Source organism: Antechinus flavipes, chromosome 5, assembly GCF_016432865.1.
Source record: "Antechinus flavipes isolate AdamAnt ecotype Samford, QLD, Australia chromosome 5, AdamAnt_v2, whole genome shotgun sequence".
Taxonomy (NCBI): Eukaryota; Metazoa; Chordata; class Mammalia; order Dasyuromorphia; family Dasyuridae; genus Antechinus; species Antechinus flavipes.
In genome coordinates this window covers 254,310,434-254,337,382 of record NC_067402.1, presented here as the reverse complement: position 1 = coordinate 254,337,382, position 26,949 = coordinate 254,310,434, and the positions used below count along the sequence as shown (strand labels likewise).

The 26,949-nt window shown below is 32.0% G+C and overlaps 1 protein-coding gene across 1 annotated transcript; it reads left to right on the top strand.

Moving 5' to 3' along the window:
• Window positions 1-40: 40 nt before the first annotated feature.
• On the top strand, window positions 41-21,255 carry MGAT4C (MGAT4 family member C). Its single transcript, XM_051963741.1, has 3 exons — window positions 41-176; window positions 8,858-9,005; window positions 16,189-21,255. Exons 1-3 carry the CDS (start codon window positions 78-80, stop codon window positions 17,343-17,345), a joined length of 1,404 nt encoding a protein of 467 aa, XP_051819701.1. The 5' UTR covers window positions 41-77; the 3' UTR covers window positions 17,346-21,255.
• The last annotated feature ends 5,694 nt before the right edge of the window (window positions 21,256-26,949 follow it).

Sequence of the window (26,949 nt, the reverse complement as noted above, 5' to 3'; positions counted from 1 at the left end):
TACTTCTATGCTTTTCTCCCTTAGGAGACAACATAAGTATTTCTTCAAATGAAACTTATTTTATAACACTGGATAAAATGAGATGCTTGCGGAAACGTTCAGCAGTGTCATTCTTAGGACTTCTTGTCATTTGCCTTCTATTCATGAACTTATACATTGAAGATGGGTATGTCTTGGTAAGTTTCTTAGAAAGATTAAATTTTGTAGAGCCAGAGTTCTTTAGGATTAAATTGCCGTTTAGTCAGTCAGAAGCAAATTGGCATAATGGAGAAATCACTCCCCTGGGATTTAGAGATCTAGAGATCTAGATTTTAAATCCTACCTCTGAAGCTTACTTTCTGTATTACCTTGGGCAGGTGATAATCTCTGAGTGCTATCTATAAAATGAGGGGCTTAACTAGATGAAGACTACATTTATTATACACACACACACACACACACACACATAAAATTACCCATTATCCTAAGTTATATCCTCACTTCAGAATCAAACTCAAGACATTCCTTAGTTTGGAAAATAGTTACCAAAAACTATTCAATTAGAGAGATGAGTAAGATTAATGTAATAACAGTATCTGAATTTATCTAATTTTTTTTTCTATCTTAGATTTGTTGTTGTTGTGAATTGAATGCTTATTGAGTTGAACATTTACATACTCTAAACTTGAAAGGAATATCAAAATCCTTTTTGTCTGTTCAAGTCATATTCCCTTGATAAAAGGAGAATAAAGGATTTTTTTCCCTATTTTCTTAGAGATCTCTCTATTATCTCATTTACCTATGATCTTTAGAGATTTATCTCTGATACTATTATATATTTGGTCTAAATAACTACCTCCAATTTGAATGTGCCTAGCTAGCCCATTCAATGTTTGCAGAATCAATTAATGCCACTTAATACATTGAAATTATTGACACTTATTCGAAATATGGAAAGAAAACCAATTCTTGTTTCATTAAGAATTAGTTATGCTTCCTCAAAGCCCCATTGCTTTCCAATGATCTTTTAATGATTATTATTGTTTTGTTTATTTTTTAAAAATGACATTTTCCCTTCCATTATAGAGTTAACATTTGAATTGATTTTTGAATGGCCCTAAATGGCCCAAATTGGGCCAAGAGACATATCCATATTTCTTGATTATGCCTCAGGGGACAAAACTACTGAGATATTCTGGTTTATACAGGCAATTTTGCTGCCACTTTATAAATGGATCTAGATGAGAAGTGGGAGACAAGCAGAAAGGCATTACTATCAAATCATCTCTTATATTAGGATGCTGAATCAGAGTCAGGGCAAATTCTATGTTCAACAGATATTTAAATATAGCTTTGATGATACCTTTCATGTTCACCACAATCCAATTCAGCCAATGAATAGTAATTGAGATAAGCAGGACAGAGGGACACTTGGCTTAATAGTAATTTAATTAAGATGCTAATACACTAAATGGGCTGGTCATGAATGTCACTGAGAAATGATTCTCTTCCCTTCTGTATATTGTGGTTGTTTTTAAGTCTGAAAGGCAAAAGAGTTTATGGGTGAGCAGTTTAGTAAGGATAGGACACAGATTTGAGTCAGAAAACGTTCATTTGACTGATGATTCTGAGACTTATCCATGCTATGCAAGCAGTTCACTAGCCTCCTCAAATCTCAGTTTCCTTATCTGTAAAATTCAACAATAATATACTTCTTTCATCATTGAATAGTAAAGAAATCCCATCATAAATTCTAAGTCTTATTGTTGTTGGGTATTGCCTTGACTTGCAAGTGAATTTGGAATTAAATGAGACAGACCTGTGCAAAGTCATGAGCCTCACTTTATTCTCCAGTCATCAGAGTCCAGTGGCAAGACATAGTTCAGAACAGCTGGAGATGGTTCTGGATACAGTGGGAGAATTTGGGCTTTCTAAACTAAGGTCTTTCCAGGGGTCTCAATTTGTCTGAGGCAACTCCCATTCAGTAATAAAATTAGGTAAGAATTGAGACAAACGGTGGCCTGTTTTGCCTTCACAAAAGCATTAATCTGGGAAGGGAAAAATCTAAAACCTACATAAGGTCCTAGTACTGAAAAGAAGCCTTGAAATCAGGAGGAAATGAGCTCAAGGATCCACCTCTGATATATATTGTCATAACATGTAAAACGGGGATTATAATAGAACCTGAACCTCCTAGGATTGTCATAAAAATCAAATAACATAACATATCAAAAATCCTTTTATAAACCTAAAAGTGCTATGTAAATGCTAGCTATTATTAAACAGATCAGCAACCATTCATTAACTTAGAAAGCCACCCAGGGACATCAGGAGGATGCCTAGCATCGAGAGTCACAAGTCTTGAACCCAGTTCTTTCTGAAGTTAAAGTGAGTACCATATGCAATATGGTAAAAAGCTATTAGAGCAAAGAGAGAAAAAAATTGACTTTGCTTCCTACTTGAAAATCATTTTTTTTCTGTAACTGTGTCTAGAGAAGGAAATGACACTCTGGCCCCTTATAAATTAAACCAGTAATGTAAAGTACAAGTAAATATTCACTCTTTGTTTTCTTCAATGACCATCTTCTCTGCTTGTCAGGAGCTTTCAAGTGGAATTTCAGTACTTTATTGTGCTTAATGGTCAGAAGATCACTATTTATAGATACCTTTCTATAAAGTTCTCCTGAAGAGAGTCCCCTTTGAAGTCATTGTAAACCTTGTGAATAAAAGATAATTTAGAAAGCTGGAATAATCTCAGTATTTATTTCCGAGTTTTATGTTCATGTCTTTAAAAATGTATACTTATTGAGTTAGGCATTGGGCTACATACTGAAAGCAATATAAAATAAATATAAGGATCCCTGACCTCATGAAGCTTAGATAAATCAGGCATGAGCCCAAATAAGTGTCATATAAGACTTTTGTTCAGTTATCTTCAGTCATGTCTGAAACTTTGTGATCCTATTTGGAGTTTTTTGGAGAAGTTATTGGAGTATAATACATTTCCTTCTCCAGCTTATTTTTCAGATGAGGAAACTGAGGGAAACAGAGGTAAATGACTTGTCCATGGTGATGTATGATAGAATGAGATAATTTCCAAAGTACCAAAAAAAAAAAAATCCTAAGGAAAAGAACGACAAAATGTCAACAAACCAAAGAAATTCCACAGAAATGGTACATCTGAATTTTAGAAAAGAATTCAGCAAACTTTTTCATAAACATTAGATGATAAGTTTAGAGCTAGAAGAGATCTTAGTGCTGTAAGATTATAGTTTGAGGTCACTTAGGCTAATATTCTCATTTTAGAAAAGAAAAACTGGCCCAGTAAGGTTAAATGATTTAACCAGTGTTATATAAGTAGTGATAGAAGAAAATTTGAACCTAGAGGTTCAATCATCCAAATGTTAGGGATATGGACATTTAAATAAATGGACCACAACTTTATTCTACTCTGCCTTGTTAGCTTAATTCAATGAAGCTTTATTTAATACTTCTAATTTTGTGCTCAGAACTAGGTTAAATTCAATACTTCCATTTGCTAGTAATCTCATAATCATGAGGACCATCTTCCATGTGTCCATCACAAACCATCTTCATTTTCTAGTCTCATCTTCTATAATTCTTAATCATGTGTTCTCACAATTGCTCCAAAGAAGCCCTCAAGACTTCCTGTAAGCCTTTATTAAGGTCTTTTAATCATCCAAATGTTAGGGATATGGAAATTTAAATAAATGGACCACAACTTTATTCCTATTCTTAAGGAACTCACATTGTACCAAGATCCAAGTATTCACAGGGATAACATCATAAATCAATAAATGTATCATAGAATATTATCTGAACAATAATGCCAGGTGTTAAAGATACAAAAAATTTAAAATAAGTTAATCCCTGTTCTCAAAAACTCCATAGTATAGAAAGGGAATTGATATGAAAATAATTATGTATACATATGTTAACAGAATCAATAATAGCATGGACAAAATTGGATGGGCTCTGGAATGAAATAAAGCTGAGTTAGGTACCAGACCTTTTTTCCAATCAAACTTCTGTGACCATGATTGAGAGTAGCAATCATTGTGGAATTTTGTTTTTTCCCTTATCATTATAAGCCTCAACTGCCACCAAAAAGCAGATCAGCACAAGAGCCTGAGAAGTGTCAGAGAAGTGGGGGGTTACACTAGTCCAATTCCCACCTTCAGGTCCTGCTTCCAATCCCACCATCACAGTCATTATCTGAGGAAATAACTCCCATGATGGAATGGCCATCCATTCCCATTAGCCTATCAATCAATTGCCACCCACAAAGCCAACAAGACAGACTAACTAAAGCAACAAGGTATCCTGAGGGAGACACTGAAGGTAGGATGTACCTGACTGATCAAAACACCACCTTGACCATCATCTCTCCTCACAAACCAAAGGAAAAAGTCCAGTATTTTAAGGCTAAAAGTTTTGGGAAATGCTTCTAATCCAGTGCCCTTGGCTATCATCCAGGAAAGTCAACCAATGGAAATGTCAGGCAAATGATCTTGAAGGTACCATAGCCCCAGTTACTAAAGACTCAAAGCCTTGGCACTCTTGCATGGTTAAATATCAGAAACTGAGATGATTTTATCAATGTATGGCATTAAAGAAAAGGCATTTACACCTGTACACTAGAAACATCCAATGTCTCTTCTTTAATGCCATAATATAAGTTATGTATACAAATGCATTTAAAACTTTATGACAAATGCACAAAAGAATGCTCTTAAGAGAAGGAAGATAAAATGCATTAGAAAACATCCTAAAAGATTTCAAAGATCTCACTGCCAGTTGGAAGATCAGAGTAGGCTTCAAGGAAAAGAAAGTGTTTTACCTGGCTCTTAAAGGACTGGTAAGATTTCAACAGGCAAAGATAAGAAGTGGAAAAAGCAAAGGATAATTTTAAGACAGAAGGACTAAAGCAGAAAAAAAAAATAGTCATAGACATGGAGCATCAGGTCCATGCAAAGAGAGAAGTATAATATAAGGCTGGACAGACAGAGCAAAGAAAAGCTGAGATCAGCTTTGTAGCCAACGCTATTATGTTTTTATTTTTAAATAATTTATCAAAAGATCTTTTGACTAAGAGTGAAATGTTTTAGTAATATTGTTTTTGTAAATTTTGACCTTGTTTGGAGTTTTCCTGGCAAAGATACTTCAAGTAGTTTGCCATTTCCTTCTCCAACTCATTTTACAGATGAGGAAACAGAAGTTAAGCAGGGTTTCAAAGGGTTAGCAAGCTAGTAAAGTCAGGAGTTGGATTTGAACTCAGCAAGATGCATCTTCTTAACTTCAGGATAGCATTCTATCCACTACTCCACCTAGTTTCCCAGTTCATTTAGATACTGCTTCTCATTTTGCATAACCCTTTCCTCCAAACTAATCTATGTAAATGATAATGCAGATATAGTTCATGACATTACACTTCCATAATTGCCATTGCATCACCCTTAGTTTGGCAGAATGTAGAGAAAGTCAGCCCTTAGCTTGACATAATAACAAGAAAGCTAGCCTTAATGCCAGAAGGATCTGAATTCAAGTCTTACCTCTGAAACACAATGGCTATTTATCTCTGAGCAAGCCACTTGAACTCCCTTTTCTGGATAACTCTCTACAGAGAAGGTATTCAATCTCCATCTCTGAGATCACTATACCAATGAAATCATAGACCCAATACAATTCTAATCTCTCTATATAATATTATTATCATTTCTTAGGGCAAGAAATCAAAATCAGTTGATCTGCCCAAAGTTGGTAGGCAGAGCTATTATATGTCACCAGATATTCTAACTCAAGAACCAATAGAAAAAGGAATTAATAGACCTCAGAAGACAAGTTAAGTGACAAAAATACAGTGCTATCTAAACTATAAACTAACTATCTATATATCTAACTATAAACAGGGACCACTAAACCATGGATAAATATTTCCGTAGAAGCATATTGTATTAAAAAAACAATATATTAACATTATCTGTACTCTTATCATATTTTTTTTCTTTTGTTAACTATTTCCCAATGACATTTTAATCTGGTTCTTGCTTCACTAGGAAACTGCCAGCTAGGTAATGAGTTTAACAACTCTGTACTGCACTATTGTAATGAAACCTTCAATTAGGATGATAGCAGGTTTCTAGGAATGGAAAGGAAAACAGATAAAAGAGGAAAAAAATGAAGAGATAAAAACAATGGTCCTTAGGCATGAATTTTATATAAAAGGCAACAAAATCATCGAGGGCTTATTTTGATAACTAGGTTCTTTCTGTAGAAAAGGAATTATGAGCCTCAAAGATTAACTCTAGATAAAATAGATCACTCCAGCAAAGTCCAGTCCACTTTATTTGCCATTTGGTGGCTATATCTATAAGTTTAATACTATATTTATCAGCTTGAGTTAGCAATGTGAATTAGTAGACATATTGATATGATCTGTGAATTAACATTTTAAGCTTTGCTTAGCTTCTAATCTCTGAAATTCTTAACCTAGGATTCATTAACTTTATTACATTTATATATGTATATATGTATATATTTAATAACTATGTTTCAATATATTTAATTTTATACTTTTAAATATATTCTAAGAAGGGATCTGAATCCTCTACCAGACCATACAAAAAAGTCTAAGATCACCTACTGCAAAAATAACAACAATACCTAACTCATAGGATTGTTTTGAGAATCAAGTGAGATATTTGCAAAAAGCATTTGACACATAGTAGCAGTTTTGTAAATTTTTTTCCTTAACTTTTCCTATATTTATAGTTTAGCTGGTTCTTTATCTTAATGTATGCTCTCCCCCACTACCCCCCCCCACACACAAAATATTTGTAGGATAAAACTAAGAAGAGTCCAGATAGATTCTGGAAAGCAGCCAAATAAAATAACTCAGTTGTCTACTTGCTTTATTTACTTATCATAAAAATATGTAAAGAAAACAATGTTAGAAAATTTAATAAAGTATTTTTATGCGTTTTATTTTGTGTCTTGCCGTGTCTTTCATTTTTTCATTTTGTGTAGTGGTATTCTATTCAGGGGGGAAAAAAATTCTAAGCTTTTACAAATTTATTTGAATTTATACTCCAAAGCTTGTTTTTCCTTTTTAGTATAATACACATAAAAAGTCATATAAATTTTAAGATTAGCATTGTCACTGAGTTAAGGATTATTAATCTGATGATGCTGGGAACCTACAAGTGGTGAAGAATATTGCATTAGAACAAGGAATTTAATGCTGAGAATGATTTGAATATACAGTGTTCTGATTTATTAATTTAAAAAAAATCTTAACTCAAATTTACAAATATATACGTAGCATTTTATGTGTATGGAGATGCAACCCCCTCCCCACACACACACACAAACAACCCCCCCTACATATACATGTATGTGTATGTGTGTGTATGTATGCATTCAAAGAATTTGGAATCTGTGGTAATAGGATCTAGCATTTTGAATTGATCATAGAAAGCTAAGACACAGAGAGACAGAGACAGAGACTGAGAGACATCATACAGTATAGACTTTGGGTGCCCTTAAGTATAAATTGAGTGTCATTGTAAATTCAATTAATATCATTAAATGAAAACTTATACAATTCAAATGGAATATACTGATTTCATTACTTTTAAATTATTGAAAACTATTTATCTATATTGTAAAACTATAAGAAAAAGGTTTTATTGGAAAGTGCAATACCAAAGAGTATATATATATATATATATATATATATATATATATGTTCATAAACAGATGTTTTTCATCAAAAAACAATTTTAGATTAAATCTTATTACAACAAATATAAGAAATAAGAAATTTTATATAGCGGAAATTATTATCAATTCCCTACCAATGGCCCCCTACTTTAAGTATAGGTAGAGGGATTAGACCTGTGATTTTCTTTATATAGGTTAACTCCCAGGTTAGGAACCTACCTTTACAAATTCAAGTTGCCATCTTCCCTTCAAAATAGTATTACAGAACTGTCTATTGTGTTGAGAGATTAAAATGCTTACCCAAGATCTTATAACCAATATGTTTCAGAGGCAAAACTAACTCTTCGTAGTTTTGAGATGTGTTTTTCCCACTATGCCAAGTAGTCTGTAATCTAAAGGAATATTTCAAAACAATTTCATCCAACCAAATATTTTGGAGTCTATGGTAATAGGATCTAGCATTTTGAGTTGGCCAAGATATGGTTATGTTAAAGTCTTAATAAGATCTAGATCAAATTAGATTAAGTCTTAAGATTCCTTTCAACTATCAATCTATGTTTGGACTAATGATCCATATGGTCTAATGAACCCATGAGATTTTTTTGAAATAGTTATAAAACATATTAAAATCAACTTTGCAAAACCATAACTAAATTAGATCAGAAAGACAATATTGATCTATCCAGCATATTCTTAATATCATACATATAGTTATAAGAAATATTTCCAAACTTCCACACAGTAGAATAGAAGGATAATGATGAATATGTTTTATTTATTTGAGCAATGTCAGTATAAGCATAAAGAAAAATCTATGGTTTGAGAGACAGCTATAAACCATAATAAAAGTGAAAGGAATGGTCAATTATAGATAAGATAGGGGAAAAAAATCCAATTTCTATGTATCTATTGCATGTGCTACCACAATGTTTAGATGTTAGAAGGCTAGAGGGATATACAGACATGGACTATAATTCATGCAATTAAAATTTTTTGAGCACCTAATATGTGCCAAGATAAAATGTTAATGTATATGACACCCTATGGCCCAACATTTCCTTATTCATTGCTTAAGAGAGATTTTCATCCATGTGCACCTTTTACTCTTTCTCTCTACCTCTTTCTTGCCATTTAGAAGGGAGACAAACAGCTCATTAGAGAAACATCCACACATCAACTGAATTCAGAACGTTATGTGCATACTTTTAAAGATTTATCTAATTTCTCAGGAGCCATAAATGTCACCTATCGCTATCTAGCTGGCACTCCATTACCAAGAAAAAGTAAGTATCCTTACATTAATAAGTGTGTGAAAGTGCTTTGTAAAAAGTTTAGTGTTTTGAGATCTAAGATATTGTTACTTAATTATGTTCAGTATAGTAAAAAAAAAAAAAATCTTAAAACTTTTCCTATGTGCCAAAATTATTGACAAACCTACTCAGTTCAGTTTTTTTAATCAAATAAAATTTAACACTGTAGATAAAATAACTGTTTGATTTCCTTTTACACTTTTAATTTAATGTTGAGGTATCAGATAAACAGCATGAGTAGAAATTTAAAAAAAAACTTTAAAAATGTGTTACATATTTTTTTTTTTTGCTGTGTCAATGAATGTACATAAATCACAAGAAATGGATTTTGTTTCTACTGTCCATTTTGTCACTATATTATAGCCCAAATATAAAAGCTTTTTTAAGAAGTATGATCATAGAGGCTTGTCACCAACTGTATTGGTCTTCATGAATTTTTGTTTCTTTGTCAGATTTTATGATATTCTATGAAGTTAAAATTACTAGTACAAGCCCAAAGGTTAAACCATATCATTTTAGTTGAATTTCTTAACCCGATCCCTTTCTGCTCATAATCCCTATCTTCTTGATTCCCTCTTTGCTCTCCATAATGAAAACCTTCAAAATTCCCCCATATTCTTGCTCCATTTAGGTCATTCTTCCTCAATACCCAACTTAGATGTTCATTTTCACTCCTTCTCTCTCCTAAAATATTTATTTTGTACAATCTCTTCCCTCAGGGCTTTGATTTGCTAATCTGATAAATAAATTTTGTTTTGGAGTATTAATGAAAGAATGGTTCAAATGTGCTAGACTTTTCAAGAAGCATGTTTTACTTTCCAAAGGACTTGGTATCTTAATGAGAATTTTAAGAACTGAGGTAAGATACCAAAGGAGATATTTGTAGCAAAGGAAATTTTAACAATTCAACATGAAGGTGCCTGCCAAGTCAGCCTTTACTTATAAAAGCCAAAACTCTTTCTCAGTAAACATTGGTACCATCTTTATTTTTTATTATTTCACTAAAGTTAAAAAGTTTTGCTCATTTGACTATGAAAATCTGATTTTTTTAAAGTGAGAATTGTAATAATCAGATATTAGAGATAGAAAAGATTTGAAATCTTCAACTTTTCATTTTCATATATATGTTTCTTGAGACTCATATATTACAGATTTTCACATGATCTCAATTAGAATCAATAAAATATAGAATCTTTTAAAATGGAAGTAATCTCAGAAGTCATTTATCATAACCATTATCGGCCCTGTAATGACAACATCCCAACAAATGATCAACTAGTCTATTCTTGAAACCTTCAGTGTCAGGATATTCACTATCTCATGAGGCAGTCCAACACATTTTTGGAAAGAGCTGTGAGTGCTACAAAATCCCCTAATTCCATTCCATAATAAGACTTGTGACTTCTAAGCATTTGAGCTTAGTTTTGTACATTGTGGTCAAATAGTTTAATATAGACCTGTTTGAATTTTGTATCCATATGTAGACAACTAAGTGACATAGTGCCTAGACCACTAGTTTTGGAGTTAGGAAAAACCTGTTTGAATCCTTGTTCAGACTCTAACTTACTTGTATGACCTTGGACACCTCTCGACTTCAGTTTCTTTAGTCCTAAAACCCACCCATTTCTCAAGATTGTAGGAACACTTTGCATACCTTTAAATGTTCTAGATACAATAAATTATTCTTACATTTAGATAGATAAGTGTTTAAATGTAAAATAAATCTTTACCTCTAATCTAATTAAATTCTTCTTTGGATTGACATATTGTACAAAATTTGGTCAAGATGAGAATCATAAAATACTTCATTAGAAACTTTCTTTTAGATTAATTTAAAATTTTAGTAACTAAAAGCAGTCTCACAACTCTGATCTGACAACTCTATCATATGTCTGTGGCAGTTTTTCAATCAGTTAGTAATTCATCAATCAAACTCATCACTCTTTCCAGAGTGGGATGCAGTCTACTCCCACAATAATGTAATTTCAGTTTTTCCTTACTTCAAGCTGTACACAAAATTTTCCCATCAAGGTTAGAGGCAGTATAGTTACATGAAAGGAATCAGAAAACCTGGATTTGAATTTAAGTTCTATTATCTATTCGTGCTAGCTAGGCTTGAGCTTCCTCATCTGTAAAATATCTATAATAATAATACTTATATTATCTAATACACATTTAGGAGGAAAATGCTCTAAATGCATTATACAGTATTAAGTACATATTAGCCATTATTATTATTATTGCCAATATGTTTTATCCCTCAGGTTTAGTAATGTCTACATTTTTGTATAATGCTATTTTCCTGTTCCTTCTACTTTACTCATTTTGAACTAAGTTTATGCTACCATTGCTGACTCAGGTATCCCATTTGACCAAGATTCAATGTTACCTCTGAAATTATATTCATCGCCTTGGTTAAGATCTGATCTTGTTTTATTTTTGACATACATTATGCTTATTGGTACATAGATACTTGAGGCCATGGATATATTTTCTCTTCCTTACAAAATATTGGAGACTTTATTTTCTATTTTTTCTGTGCAGTGTCAATTCTACATGGCATCTGATTGAGAATTTTTCTTTCTCATTCCATTTTCAATTTAAAGACTTCTGAATGTGATCAAGTATTAGAGTGAACATTTTCTTACTGTTCCTTTTCAGCTTTGATTCCCAACCAAAAAGTCAATATCCCAGAAGAACAAGTGTTGTTCTTTAACAACATCTTCTTAGTCATTTACATTATTCTTTTCCCCTCATATCTCCTACTTTTAATACTAATTGACATTTTTCTAACACTTGAATTACAAAGCACTTTCCATACATCATTTCATTTGATAGCCTCACAATAACTCTGAGAGGAAGATTTTATATATAATCATCCTCATTTCACAGTGAGAAACTAGAAGGAAAGCATATTGAATTATTCATTGGCTTGGGGCAAACAGCTAGGATTGTGGATAGTGTCAAATCCAGATCCTCTATTACTAAATCCACCATACCATCTGACTCAATTCAGTTCAGTAGTCATCAATTAAGCACCTAATATTTTCAAAATATGTGCTGATTTCTGAGGATACCAATGCTCAAGGAGATTACATTCTCATGGTATGTATAAAGAAAAAGAAATACCAAAAACATTCAAAGGAATTTGTCCCAGTGAGTCTATAGGATGACAAACTATATATATAACTATGAATTAGAAAATATATTGAAATGAGCCTTAAAAGATATCAGGGATCTCAAGAAATGGAGGCAAGGTAAAAGCGCTTTTCTGGAATAAAGAATAATTGGCATGAAAACAGGGAGATAAGATATAAATTCTTGTGTGTCAAGGAAATCCATTTGACTAGAATGTATAATTGATACAGAAAAACAAAGTGATGCTATATTGTGAAAAGCTTTAAATACCAAAACAGAGAATTTTATATGCTGTCCTAAGGGAAATAGGGAGTCACTGAAGCTTCAAGAATTCTTGAAGGACATAATCAGACCAGTACTGGTCCATAAATGAAGACTGGGAAGACTGGAGGTGAGAAGAAAAATTATGAAATGTGATAGTCTAGGCCAAAAAAAGTAATGAAGATCAAAGAGAAAGAAATCAGAAGTGGTCAGAAGGATTTAGTAGATATAAAACAAATTTTGGATATAAAATTTACAAGCACTGGCAGCTAATTGAATATAAGAAGTAAGAGGGAAGAGTTAAGTATAAGTATTGTTAACTATATGCATAGTAGTATCCTCAAGGGAAATGGGGAAATTAGGAAGAATCTTTGACTTAAAGGGTATAGAATGAGTTCCATTTGGGACATATTAAATCTAATGTTGCTAGAGAATATCTTGATGGGGACCTATAGTTGCTAAATCAGAACCAGAGTTTAAGAAAGATGTATAAAGGAAAACATGATCATCTTCACAGAGATCACAATTAACCTCAACTCATAGTAGCATGAAGACCATAAAAACAGAAAATAAGAGGACTCTTTGATAAGAGAACTCACCCATAAAGGGGTGGGGTTTGTGGCACACAGATGATATTTTAGCACAGGAAATCAAGAAAGAATAGTCAGCAAGTAGCAGGAGAACCAGAAGAAAATATTGTCTCATAAATCCAGAGAGAAGAAAGTATCTGAAAGAAGGCTTAAATTGATATCATCAATAACAAGTAATTAAAAATAATAGAAAAGTGCCACTCTGGCAATAATTGATTTAGCTTTTTCAGAACTCAATCCTTAAGAGATTTTTTCCAGGTCCCATTCCACAGATTCATACATACATTTTCCCCCAATATAAATCTTTAAAAGTAAATAATAATCCTCAACTTTGAAAGAAAGAAGGCAAGCTTTTTGTTGTGTTTTAGGTACCTGCACCAAGAAGAAAGCTTTGCTTCTCATGTCCATGCCTAGGAGAATTCATTCCCCATCCTAAAAGAGGGAGTTGATGAATCCTTAATAGATTATTAACAAATTACTATCTATTTCTTTTCCTCTACAAGCAGTAATCTTTGTTTTCTTAATCTCTCTCATCTTCCACATCCATTTAGTTGCCAAAATTGTTTTGATTCTTTTCTTTTGACTTACCTAAACAGATTTTCTTACCAATTTCACTTCCATAACTCCAGTTCTGTCGCTCATCATTCTTCTGCTTTCTTTGTTTCCTATAGCTTCCTAACTAGTACTACTATTTTCAGTATTTTCCTTCTCTGAATGATCTTTCATCTTATCACCAATAGATTTCTATTATACATGCTTAATCCTGTCATTCTTCTGTTCATAAGAGATTAATGACTTCACATTATCTCACATACAAAATTCAAACCAGTCATTAAATACAGACATCTTTCTAGCCATACTTCATGATATTCTTCATACAATCTCATGGTCCACTCAAATTTAAATGCTAACCATTCAGCAATCATGCCTTGCCCATTTCTACCATTGTGTATCTCCATGACTAGCATGGAGGTTGTCCACAAGTTCAATTATTTGAAATGCTTCTTTCCCTTTAAGTCCCTGTTTAGATATCATTTTATCACTATTTATCTTCAATCTCTCCCACTAGAATTGATCCATCAGAGAATAACTCATCTTCATGAGACAGCTTTTTTTTTGTATTTTTTAATATTTAATTTACATTATAACTATATGTATAAAATATTCAGGCTTACACTAGAATGTGAAAGAATAACCCATTGTTTAACCTCAGAAAGCTAGTTTGAGTGGAGTTTAATTCAATTTAACGTCTGTAACAAGCCGCATACCAATTATATTGCTTTGGTCATTAAATAATTATTCTTCCTTTTCTTAGTGTTTTATCTTTCCACAATTATTTCTACAGTATTGGTTTTGTTTTTAAACTGGATTCTTTAGCATAACTTTTTCCCCCTTTGACCTTCTTCTTAGACTATGTTTTCCATCATATTAAGGGATACTTCATATATTCTGATAATGTCTAGAGAATTAAAATATTCTTCCAATCTCATTTTTATCTTCTATCAATGTTACTAATCCATATTGAGTATACACATAGTAGCTGACTTCTTGGAAAGAAATATAAATAGCAAGTTCCCTGAAAGAAAGCAAAATGACTGGGCCTTTACTTTTCTTATTTTCTGAATCTGATAAACTGTTTTTAACTCCCCTTGTTATCTCCTGGAACTTCTACTTTCCCATGGATTTCAGTTTAGTAGCCAATTACTGACAAACACACACACACACACACACACACACACACACACACACACACACTTACACACACACATAAAACTACCATTTGCCAATAAATGTGTTCTGCCATACATGGGCTTCTGTCTCAGATAACTTGCCAACCTGACATTTTAGACTTGGCTATAAGAACTTTGTTCCAAACAATTTCATATTTTTTCACTGAGAGATTACTAATTAGAAGATCCTTCCTAGTAAAAATAGTAGCAATTATTTTTAGTATGTTTTATTTTGTTTTCTTTTGTTTTTCCTGGAGGATTCTGGACTTCCTCACTGCTTCCCCATTTTTGTATTATCTCTATCATCAACTTCCTTATCTTTTTTCCATTCAACCTGAGGATTATCAATTTCTCTGCATTATTAACTTCTAGTGAGATTATATTATTTCCCAGTTGTCATCATTAAATATATTCATGTTTTCAACTCTACATCAAGAATTTTAAATTTCTTGTTTGCATCATAGAACCCTCGGTCAATCTGGCAAAGTCTATGGGTCACTTTTTTAGAATAAAGTTTCTTTTTTTAAAATTACATTTGAAGGCAATATTTAAATTTCAAGTAGAAGGCAGTAAAAAATAAAGATATATATATATGTTGTTTGCCTTGTTTTCCATCCAATTTAATAGACTGCCCCTCACTCCCCAAAATCTATCACCAAGACTGCTCTGGATTAAGTGTCCATGTTCTAGATTGTGTTTGATATTTTAAAAAAAAATGTTTCATTGCAGGAAAATAGAATATAACTGTTTCACAATAGAAGGCACAATAATGTCAATATCATGGAACCACATGCTAAATATTTTTGTAGGAGTGAAAATTTTCAACAATACAATGTACTTTAAAGAGTTTTTGACTTGAATAAAAGAATTTATTATGCATAAAAAGCAAGCAGAGTTTATATTAACAGGAAGTGTTGAAAAAAATTTAACACAAATGAAAAATGTCATGTAAGTGTTCTAAAAAACAATTTTTTGGCAAAAAAACTTTAAAATAATCATTCAATCACAAAATAATTTTAAATGATTCTTCTTTAATCTCTATTTGCATAAATTGAGGATAGTTTGTTAGCCATAACTTTGAATGACTTTCTCTTTTCCATTTTTAATACTTTTAAATTATCTAAATAGCTGTCTATTTTCTAATAGGCTTATATAGGAATATTAAGCTGTAGAACATTTACACCCTATTTTATTTTATAAACAAATGTTTAAAATAACAGTGCACATGTTAATATTTTTCCCAGAAAAAAAGACTCAATTACACATAAATCATAATAGCTTTTTTTATATGTGGCTTAATAATTTAATCACAAAATATTCTATAGTTCTTCATTTTCTAAGCTTATTTGTAATAGTAGCAGCCCTGAGGGCCAACCTTGATTGTTATGTGTTTTTCAAAGCATCTAATTCATCTTCCTTCTGAATTCTTTTGCCCAGAGTACCTGACAGTTGGACTTTCATCAGTCAAAAGAAAAAAAGGAAACTATTTGCTTGAAACAATTAAGTCTATATTTGAACAATCCAGTTATGAAGAACTGAAAGAAATTGCAGTAGTGGTTCACCTAGCAGATTTTGACTTACCTTGGTGTGACAGTATGGTACGAGATATTACACAGAAATTTGCTCACCACATTATTGCTGGACGTTTAATGGTCATACATGCTCCTGAGGAATATTACCCAATCCTGGATGGCCTTAAAAGAAATTATAATGATCCAAATGACCGAGTGAAGTTTCGATCCAAACAGAATGTGGATTATGCTTTCCTTCTTAATTTTTGCGCCAATATTTCAGATTATTATGTAATGTTAGAAGATGATGTTCGATGTTCAAAAAATTTCTTGTCTGCCATTAAGAAAGTGATTACGTCACGAGAAGGTTCTTACTGGGTGACTCTGGAATTTTCCAAGCTGGGCTACATAGGAAAACTCTACCACTCCCATGATCTACCACGACTGGCACATTTTTTGTTAATGTTTTACCAGGAAATGCCTTGTGATTGGCTACTGATTCATTTCCGGAGTCTCTTGGCTCAAAAGGATGTTATGCGCTTTAAACCTTCTCTGTTCCAACATATAGGCTATTATTCCTCATACAAAGGAGCAGAGAACAAATTAAAAGATGATGACTTTGAAGAGGATTCATTCGACATCCCTGACAATCCACCTGCAGAACTATATACAAATATGAATGTATTTGAAAATTATGATGCAAGCAAAGCATATAGCAGTGTTGATGAGTATTTTTGGTCCAAGGCACCTGCAGTAGGAGATTATTTTGTAATTGTATTTGAGAAACCCATTAATATCAGCAAAATTAAAGTGAGTACTGGAACAGAAGACCGACAGAATGACATTTTGCATCATGGAGCTCTGGAAGTTGGGGAAAACATAGGATGGAGCAAAAAGGGAAAACAATGTGCCACTTACTTGAGACTAGGGGAATTCCAAAATGGAAACTTTGAAATGGCAGATGTGAAGCACAAAATTCCATTTGATATTCACTGTATAAGAATACTTGCCACCAGAACACAAAAAGAATGGCTGATCATCAGGAGTATTAGTATTTGGACTTTTCAGCCAGTAAATCAATGACTCTGTGTTCCTGAACCAGGTCTTCTTTTTTAATAGGGAAGTGCTACTGTCATTTGGGTAGCACCAGGTACTATTCCTCAACAGATGACTTAATTTTATTAAAAATGAAAATCTGGGACATTGAAAAACAAACAAAAGCAATTTATTTTTTACTAGTTCAGCCAGGCAATATATAAACATTAGTTTGTTGGTATGTTTTGAATTTTATAGTAAAAAAAAAAAAAAAGTTTTCATCCATGTCTTTGAATCTCTCAAATCCCTCTTTGTTGTTATCCTTGGCTTTTCAAGAGAAGACAATGCTTGATAAGAAAAATCCTCATCCAAATTGGTAGCTTTGATTAAACATTGTCAAAATAATTTGACTTCATTATATCTGTGTATTAAAGTTGATGAAAGTTGATACTTTTCTGCCATGGTTAATGTTGCTTTCATTTTAAATACAGTTTTAATAATGTAATCTTATTAGTGTATTGCCAGTTGTATTTGAATGCCAAAAGAAATGATGTGGATTAATATGACATATTTGAAATGTGAAGACTGATATGCTAATTTAGTTGGACAATGATTATTGAAAAATAATGGTTGACAGTGTGTTTAATTCTGTATTAGAACCTGGGTCCAGTTTGTTCATCAAATGATATATGTTAAGCATTGCTGTCAAGAAGAATGTTGGAGGTAGTTTGAATGATAATTTGATTTCCCTGGGGAACTTAAGTTCCTAAGTGTCTCAAATGTATCCCTCATCAGTCATATCTGAAATGAACAATTCCACTAAGAAGCAAGTATTTATAGAAGAGTTCCAATGGGGTTTGGAAAAACTCTTCCCAATGACTTGTATTAATGGAAAAAATAATTTTCATGACACTCTTTTTTTTTAAATTTTAAAAAATTATATTGACACATAATAAGCCTCTAAACAGTGCCAATAAAAGAGCTCAGGACTTGGAGTCAGGAAGAATTGAATTCATATTCTGCTCCAGAAACTTATTAACTGTGTGATCTCTGGAAAATTATTTAATTCTCTATGCCTCAGTTTTCTCCTCCATAAAATAGGAAAATAGTAGCACCTACCTCACAGAGTTGTTGTTAGTATCAAATAATTTAATATCTGTAAAATATTTTGTAATACATAAAGTGCTATGTAAGTGCTGGTTGTCATTATTATTATTAATAGTATTATTATATTCTAGTTGATTATCAACAAGAATAGGTTTTAGAGATGGGATGAAACTTAGAAATTCTTATAATGCATCTTCTTATTTTATAAAGAAGAAAACTGAGGGCCAAAGGTATTGAACTATTATCACCCAGAACAACTCAACCAATTATAGTGATGTCAAAACTAGAAAGTGTCAGAACTAGAAATCAGACCCCCTGAGTTTCATTCTAGTACTTTTTCTATAGTAATACAATGCTCTTTATTCTCTTCCTCCAACCCAGTCCCAACACTTCTTGATTGGATTTCATTGTCCTAATGTCCAGCTTGCACAAGCAAAGCCTATCAATTATTCCTTGACACTTAAGGGCCAGTTAAAGTGTTACTGTTCTAATTATACCACCAATACCAGCTCAATATGAATAGTTTAAGAAGCCTCCCTAAAATTGCTATCAGAAAATAATTTCAATAGCATCTTCATGGTATTGTTATTGTTGCTGTTCCGTTGTTTTAGTCATATCCAACTGTGATTTTCTTGGCAAAGACATTGGAGTGGTTTGCCATTTTCTTCCTTTATTCATTTTACAGTTGAGCAAATTGAGACAAACAGTGTTAAGTGACTTGCTCAGAATCACAGAGTTAATAAGTGTCTGATTTGAATTCAAGAAGATGAGTCTTCTGACTTTAGACCTGCCACCCTAACCACTGCCACCAAGCTGCCACATACTTTTAAAAAACAAGATGTGAGAACTCTCTTCTCCCATCAAGACGTTGGTCATGATGTCCTGTTTTGTTTTAATTTGTTTTTGCCAATTTTTGATATGCCTCTAAGTCTGTAATCCTTTGATCAATTCTCTAAGACTATAAGTTGTAGGGAAGCTACATACTAACATTGTAAGAAGAATCAGAAAACTGATTAAATGATTAAGTGATTAAACGAAAAGTCTGGTCAACTGAACAAACAAAATCATATCAGTGTTGTCAATCTTTAATTTATATTCATTATGTCTTATGTACAGTAGTATTTCATTACATTTAGGTACCACAATTTGTTTTAACATTCCTCCCCAAAGAATAGACCTCTTTTTCCCCAAACCTTGGTTACTACAAAAAGTGATTAAGTTAATATTTTGGTGTACATGATGATTTTTGTGTCTTTTATCTATCTGAAGCATACCTTCAGTAATGAGGTCTCTGAGAAAGAGACAGCAAGAGAGACATTGAGACACAAAGACAGAAAAAGAGAGACAGACAGATATTGTAGTCACTTTTTAAAATCATAATCCCATATTATTTTCTAGAATGATTGGGCCAATTCCATCAATTTCTAAATTTAAACAATCAAATTGGTAAATATTTACAATTTTCTAAGAGCTTTCATATATTATCTCATTCGATTTTCATAATAACTCTAGAAGAGAAGTAAAAGATGGATTATTCTCAATTTTTAAAATTTTAATTAAAAAATTAGAGGTTTAGGGACAAAAAGTGACTTCAAACATATACTATATGACATAAAGATTTGAACCCATATTTTCTTTACACTAGGTCAATGTTCTTTACATTTGCCACAATATCAATGTCTAAAAGATTAATATCTGAGCAGTATTTGATTTCATCAAGTCACTTAACTGTAGTGGGAATCAGTTTTCTCTTCTATAATAGTAGGGCTGCTAAATTCTGTTCAAGCTCTAGAGTTAATTTATGATTCTATTGCAAAAGTTACAGAAACTATGATGATCTATAGCAGGTATTGGTAAACTAGGGCCTGTAGGCTAAATCTAGCCCAAAAGTCTGTTTTTATGCAGAACTGTTAGTTAAGAATTTTTTTTTACTTTTAAATATGCTAAAACTTTATTTTAAAATGTATCCTAAGTAATCAATGGTTTTTACTTTTAAATAAAGTTATTGTATAGAAATTCAAAAAAGAATTAAAAATTATTAACTTGTACATGAAAAAAAAAAAGTGGCATGTGGGGTTATGGACAGAATTTGGCCCTCAGGAGTAGCTTACCAAACCTTGCTCTTCAGCTCACTAACTAAGTGGTTATAAGGGATATTCACCAAGTGCTGGAATACCATATTTATACCTAAGTACGACTCACCCTGAAGATATTCACCCATTTTGTTTACAATAATGAAAGACCAAAAATGGGCTGTGATCTACACCACTGAAGGGAGTGCCTGAATGACAAGATCACAAATCCATCAAGAATCTGATAATAAAGACTGGTATTTATATAGCACCTATATGTTGCAATGGGCTTTTTTCATCATTATATCATTATCTGTATTTTATAGAATATAAAAAAAACTCAGTTAAGAAATTTTCTCAGAATCCCAAAGCTAACTTATCACTTAAGTGAAAAGTATTAGAGATGTGATTTAACCCTGAATCTCATGTCTCCAATTCTAATGTTTTATTTTTTGTTTCGTTTTCTTTTTTTCCACTAGAATGTGCTCACCCTCACTGAACTTACAAGGCAAAAATCCTCTTCATATTCTTTTTTTTAAGGCTAACAAAGAAGTCCCTGAGTAAAATAATTGCACTCTAGAAATTCTTCCTCTCTTTATATCTGAGAGTTCTCATAACAAGCCATGTGTCTCCCTCTCCATCCATCCTCTCAATGGTTTACATGTTATCTTTCTCCCAGAAGTCTCTTTGTACAAGTTTTAAAATAGGCTATTTTACTTGAATATGACTATTTTCCAACATTATAACCTAACTATGTTATCATTGTTTATTAATATTTTACCATATTGGTTCCTGATTATCCTTTTTACCTGATTTTGGTTATAAAATAAATTCCACAGAAGTTGCTGAGATAATTTGCACATATTCATTTGGAGTGAGGTATTTGGGGGTTCAAAATCCTGTATTTGTGATTCTGGGTAAGTAACCTCTCAATGCCCAAGGGCAGTCCTTTTAGTGAAGATGGCAACCCAACCTGCTAGAGGAAGCTCCTCATCAGAAAATGTTTATGATTACAAAATCAAAAACCTGGTCAAAATAAAACCAACACAAGCAATCAATCATATGGCAGATTTGCTGTATTCTAAAATGTCGTTTATATTTATTTTTTGCAGTGTTAAATATAGATACATGATTCAATTCTTCTAGGAGCTAAATGTAGTATTTGTGATATTTTTGAGACTCACAGATATTTTTAAAAATTCTGCTACTTCCAATAACATTTAGTTTGGTCTGAAGAGTAATATTGTTTTGTCCCCATCTTTGACTTCCTCCTTCTTTATTGGTGACTTTTAGAATAAGCTATAACTTATATGGCAATATTTGGGTACAGGTCCTGATGAATGATGGATGAAGGCAATCACCTTTATAATAAGGTTTGTTGGTGGTATTTGGTACAAAATATATCTTTTAAAGGCTTATTGTCATTATATAGCATTATGAAAACTCCATGGAATTGGCCAGGATTAATCTTTTGCATATCTTCTTATGTGTAGATTTGCAGAAAACAGAAGTACATGGTAGCTCCTTCAAGAATAACTGCCTCAAGGACTTTGAATAATGAATGCACTATGTGAATTGGATGTTTGACAGTGAATATAAACTATAGTTAATGCCCCAGTTTCCATAGAGATCATATTTCTTCTTAAATGATAGCCCCATTATTGAAATAGATTTTTGAAGGAATGGTAAAATGGAAACATTTCCATTTGAAGCTAAGAGGGAGATGCCACAATTTTGTGTTATGGAATGCTCTTCTTTATAGGGATGAGATCATAAAACTATATTTGGATCCCATAGGATATTAGCAGTAAGAAGAGACCCTAGAGATCATTCAACTGAACTCTCTAATTTTACAGATGAGGACAATAAAGCCCAAAAGAACAAGAAATGAAAAATAAACTACAGGTTTGTTTACAAAAGCAGATTTCCTGCTTTGGTCACTAATAAAAGGGGTGAGTAGGAAACAGAAAAAATTTGACTCAACTTTCCTTATGATGTCAATTAGATATATTAAAATAAATTATTCTCTTATGTACAATTTTATTCTATCAGGTATTTATGTGGAAAGTATTTTGGAAATGAAAATATTTAATAGAAAAAATATAATTGCTATTGGCATTTTTAATTTAAATGCTAGGAAAATATAATGATGGCAGGTTGGGATTTCAGAACATGGTGGATACTATAATTTTTAGCTTTTAATAGCAATTTAAATTGAAAAATATTTGTGCTTAATACCTTTCTGCCATTAATGTTTAAGAGTGTCCCATCATTTTTGGACATCCCAATAAATACATTTCTTACAAGTACAATACAATAGGAAAACATTTTTAGCCATAATAATAGCTTCAGATATTGTAACCTCTCCCCTAACCCATGCCAATACAAGCACTTTTGAATTTTCACGGAGAGTAGGGGGTGGTAACAATATGACATTGAAGAAAATGCTTCATTTAGAGCTATTTTCACCATGTAACTACACCTACAATGCTAGGGAAATACTATAGTGACAGACTTTCTTGGGAAATCCATAGTTGAAATTTAAGAAAAAAATGTCAAGGGCAAAAATATTAAAATGGAGAAAAAGTTATTTTAAGATGTGTCTAAAAAAAAAAACCCAAGTACTTTTAGAGTACAATATATTATTTTCAGGGGAAAAGTCTGGAACAGTTTTGGTTTTGATGTCACTCTAGTGTAAACATTCAAAATGAAGTGAGGAACTAATAAAATTAATCAGATAATTCAATGAAAGCAAAAATGACTTGGATATCAAGATAGCAAAAGACAAAGATATTTTGATAGAGTTACCACCATAATCAGTTCAATTATATTTTTTATATCTTTGACTTGGCTTTTGACAGTTAAGCAAGAAGCTTTTAATGGAAAGATTTCACTCAGTATGGGTGTAATAAATGTTTGATGTTTACAATTGATACTGATTCTAAATTCTAAAATGCCTTCAAGTTGTTTATTAATTTGTAAAATAGCATTGCTGCCTTTCATGACTATAGAGCAAAGATATGATAATATCTTTAGAGGTCACTTCTATCTTTCCAGCCAATACAGGAATCACTTCTGTTGATCCCTGGTTGATAGATATCTACTCTTGTCTTAAATATTTTCAGGATAGACATCCATCTTATCATGTCAGAATCATGTCATTCTGTTTTAGGACAATCCACTGATAGAAAATGCTTTCTTTTATTGAGCAAAAATCAGGTTTCCTTCCATTGGTTCTTACTTGGTTCTCTAGAACTATAAGATATTTGGAGACTTGTCATGACTCTCTAAGAACTCATGAGATCATAGAATTGGAAGCAACTTTAGAAACTAATAGTACAACCAGCTCATTTTACAAGTGAGAAAACTGAGGGCTAGATAGCTCAAATGAATGGGGGAAGGGAGGAATATGTGTTAAGTATACATGTGTAGTGCAAAAAAAACTTCCTTAATGTCATATGATTGATAAGTAGCTAACCAGGATTTATAAATAGACAATTTGATTAAATAGTGTACCATACAGTATTTATATGTAAATATATATATGTACTTTATATGTTCATAAATGTAAATGTGTATAATTATAAATACATATAACTATTCAAATTTATAAATACATATAATTTTACATATTTATGCAAATATAAGTACATATATATAAATGTACAGATTTATATAAAACTCTATTTGACACACTGCCTTCCTTTCTTCCCTCTTCTCTATGATAGTACCTTCCAGACCCTTTATTATCTTGATCCCTCTCCACTGATTCCACTTAATCAACATCTCCTTCAAATTTTGATTGAACTTAATACTGTCTAATGTATAACAGAATGGTGCAATCTCCACCTGTTTCAGATCTTTTTGGGTAATTAGTTTCAGATATGATTCATCATATTAGAAGCTTGCTGGAAAGGATGTTCCTATCAATGCAAATCAACAACTTTTTCATGACATAATCATATATAAGTTCCAAATACTTATTTTTGAGAAAATAATTGAATGGAAAAGTGCTATGTAATTTATATACTCATACAAATTGCATCCCCATGAACATATATATACTCAATAGTTAAGAGACAATGTTGCATAGAGACCAGGACACAAAAATCTACTTTTAAGTTTTATCTCTGACAAGGTGTGGCCCTGGGTATCTAATTTCCTTATATAGAAATTGCCTAGACAATAAGTCCCATCTCTGGATTTACCTATCCATCATGTTTCAAGAAAAAGTTAAATATTCCTCAAAAAAAAAAACTAATTTGAAGAAAGCTGAATTCTCAGCTTTCTCTAATTGATAAACACTCTCAATTATCAAATCATCCTTGGACAGTGGGCATTTATTAACTAATAGCAAAAAGTAAAACGACATGTCATAGAATCATTTATTACAAAGCTTGAAGAGACAGCCAACAATCTCCACTTCCATCATTCCAGCTCAAAACAAAGATTTCCAAACTTGTTAAAAGTTTACCTATGGTTAATGGACCAATGCAAAAAAAAATTATATTAAATAAACAAGGGAAATGTTTAAGGAAATAAAAATAAGAGTTATAAGAGATAAATAGAATTATGTTAATATAGTTCTCAGAAAGAATATGTATTCTGTGTTATATTGAAAAGGATGATAATTAGAATCAATTACTACAGATTGAATTGATTTTCATGTTTTCTCTTTAATTGGCACTGTTAGTAATTTTTGTCTACTCTTAAATGCCACTCCTTTCTGATACTGTTGAAATTATGGGTTTAATTCTAATTCAACTCAATTCAACAGTCTTTTATTTGACTTCTCACTCTCAGACAGTTCATGAGTTTAAGAAATTCAAATAACAGAAAGACTCTTATCCAACATCCAAACTCATACCTTGAGCTTGCCATAGAAAAATGATTATTTGTTTTGCTTGCCTTTCAGAACTCTCCTAAAGTATTTTACTTTCCAACCTTTCATTTATTTGTACACGAATATCCTACTTAACTCTGATTTCTTTTCCAGGAGGGATTTTTAATTCTTTGGTTTCTATTCCAATTCTTTTCCTGGATTTTCAGCATTACTTTAGCAGAATATGTTGTTTTGGGCCATTAACAAATTCTTTTTGTCCTTTGGACTATAGTATTCCATTTTTTCATTTGATTTCTTGTAACCATGTGATAATCCTGTGCTTTTTTTTTTTATTTGCTCTTGTTTGAAGGGTTTCCTTCTTTAGATCCCGGAAACATTTGTTCTTTGATGTCATTCTAAAATTTTACTGCAATGTTTCTTGCTCACTTGCTCACTTAAACTTGAAATTTCTTTTTATCTGGACTTTTGTGAATTTTCTTGCTCTAAACTATCTCTGAGCAATTTTTTCCATGTCAATTCATTATATTGTCTTCTTTTATATTAGTTTTTTTGGGGGAGGGATGATTTTTCAAAGTTCTACTTCTTCATTCAGTATTCTAATTTTGTAGAGTTCTTTTAATATTTTTAAAGAATGCTCTAAAAAAACAGTTCCATCATTTTTATTTCTGTTTGCAGTTCTGGGATACCATGGGCATTATTGATTGATAAACAAATGATAAGTAAAAATTTGAGACATATCCAAAATTCCAAATCTGTTGTTTTCAAACATGTCTTGATCTAAATTCTCTAGTCTTTAGTGAGACTTGGTGATATAATTGTTTTCTGTCCTTATTCCTTTCCTTTATGAAAACATGATGTTAATTTGCACCTACTCCTAATTCTGGCTGCCCAGTCTCTGTTCTATTAAACTAGAAGGATTACATAAGATTTGAGGTAAAGGAGTGAGAGAGCCTTAGTCAAGAAAGATTTTGTCTTTCAAACAAGTATCAAACTTTGTAAATATTATTCTTCTAACCCCACTATCTTTTTTTTGTAAATAACTTTTTTTACTTGTCTTTAGTCTGGTCCCAATGGACTGTTCTTAAGGGTTATAGTTCCCTTGGAGAATCTTCAAAAGTTTTGCCTTTGATTCTCTTCTCCACCTGTAGTTCATCTCTCAACTGCCTACCTGTTTCAACCTGTACTATATTAAGTTCACCTTCACTTTTTGAAAAACTACAATCTAGTGGAGTAGGGATGCCCAGAATGGGAAGAGCCTACTTTATTCTGGCTGACTACTAGAGTTAAATGCAAAGTCACTGAATAAAGTTGCTGAAATCCTAGGATTTACAGAACCAAAGAGTTTGGAAGCATCAGGATTAATATTATTCTTGAATTTTCTCCATTTGGGAACTCTTTACTCATATTATTTGTTTTGGTGAAGGATGATTTTTCCCTAGAATTTCTCTCTCTGTTCTGAACTTTCCCATCAAAATCCTTTATTTAAGCATCTACTATGTTTCAGGAGATATCCTAAGTACTGGGGATTCAAAGAGAAAAACAAAATAACTTGTGCCCTGAAGAAGTATTTCTATTGGAGGAAGAGCAACAGATAAATAGATGAGGTCTGGAGGAGACCTGTGATCCAAGA

Bases quoted from the DNA above. Each gene is read 5' to 3' on its own strand.
- MGAT4C (XM_051963741.1), top strand. From the start codon at position 78: ATGAGATGCTTGCGGAAACGTTCAGCAGTGTCATTCTTAGGACTTCTT. The intron at 177-8,857 runs GTAAGTTTCTTA...CTTGCCATTTAG, and splicing joins TTGAAGATGGGTATGTCTTG to AAGGGAGACAAACAGCTCAT. The intron at 9,006-16,188 runs GTAAGTATCCTT...TCTTTTGCCCAG, and splicing joins CACTCCATTACCAAGAAAAA to AGTACCTGACAGTTGGACTT.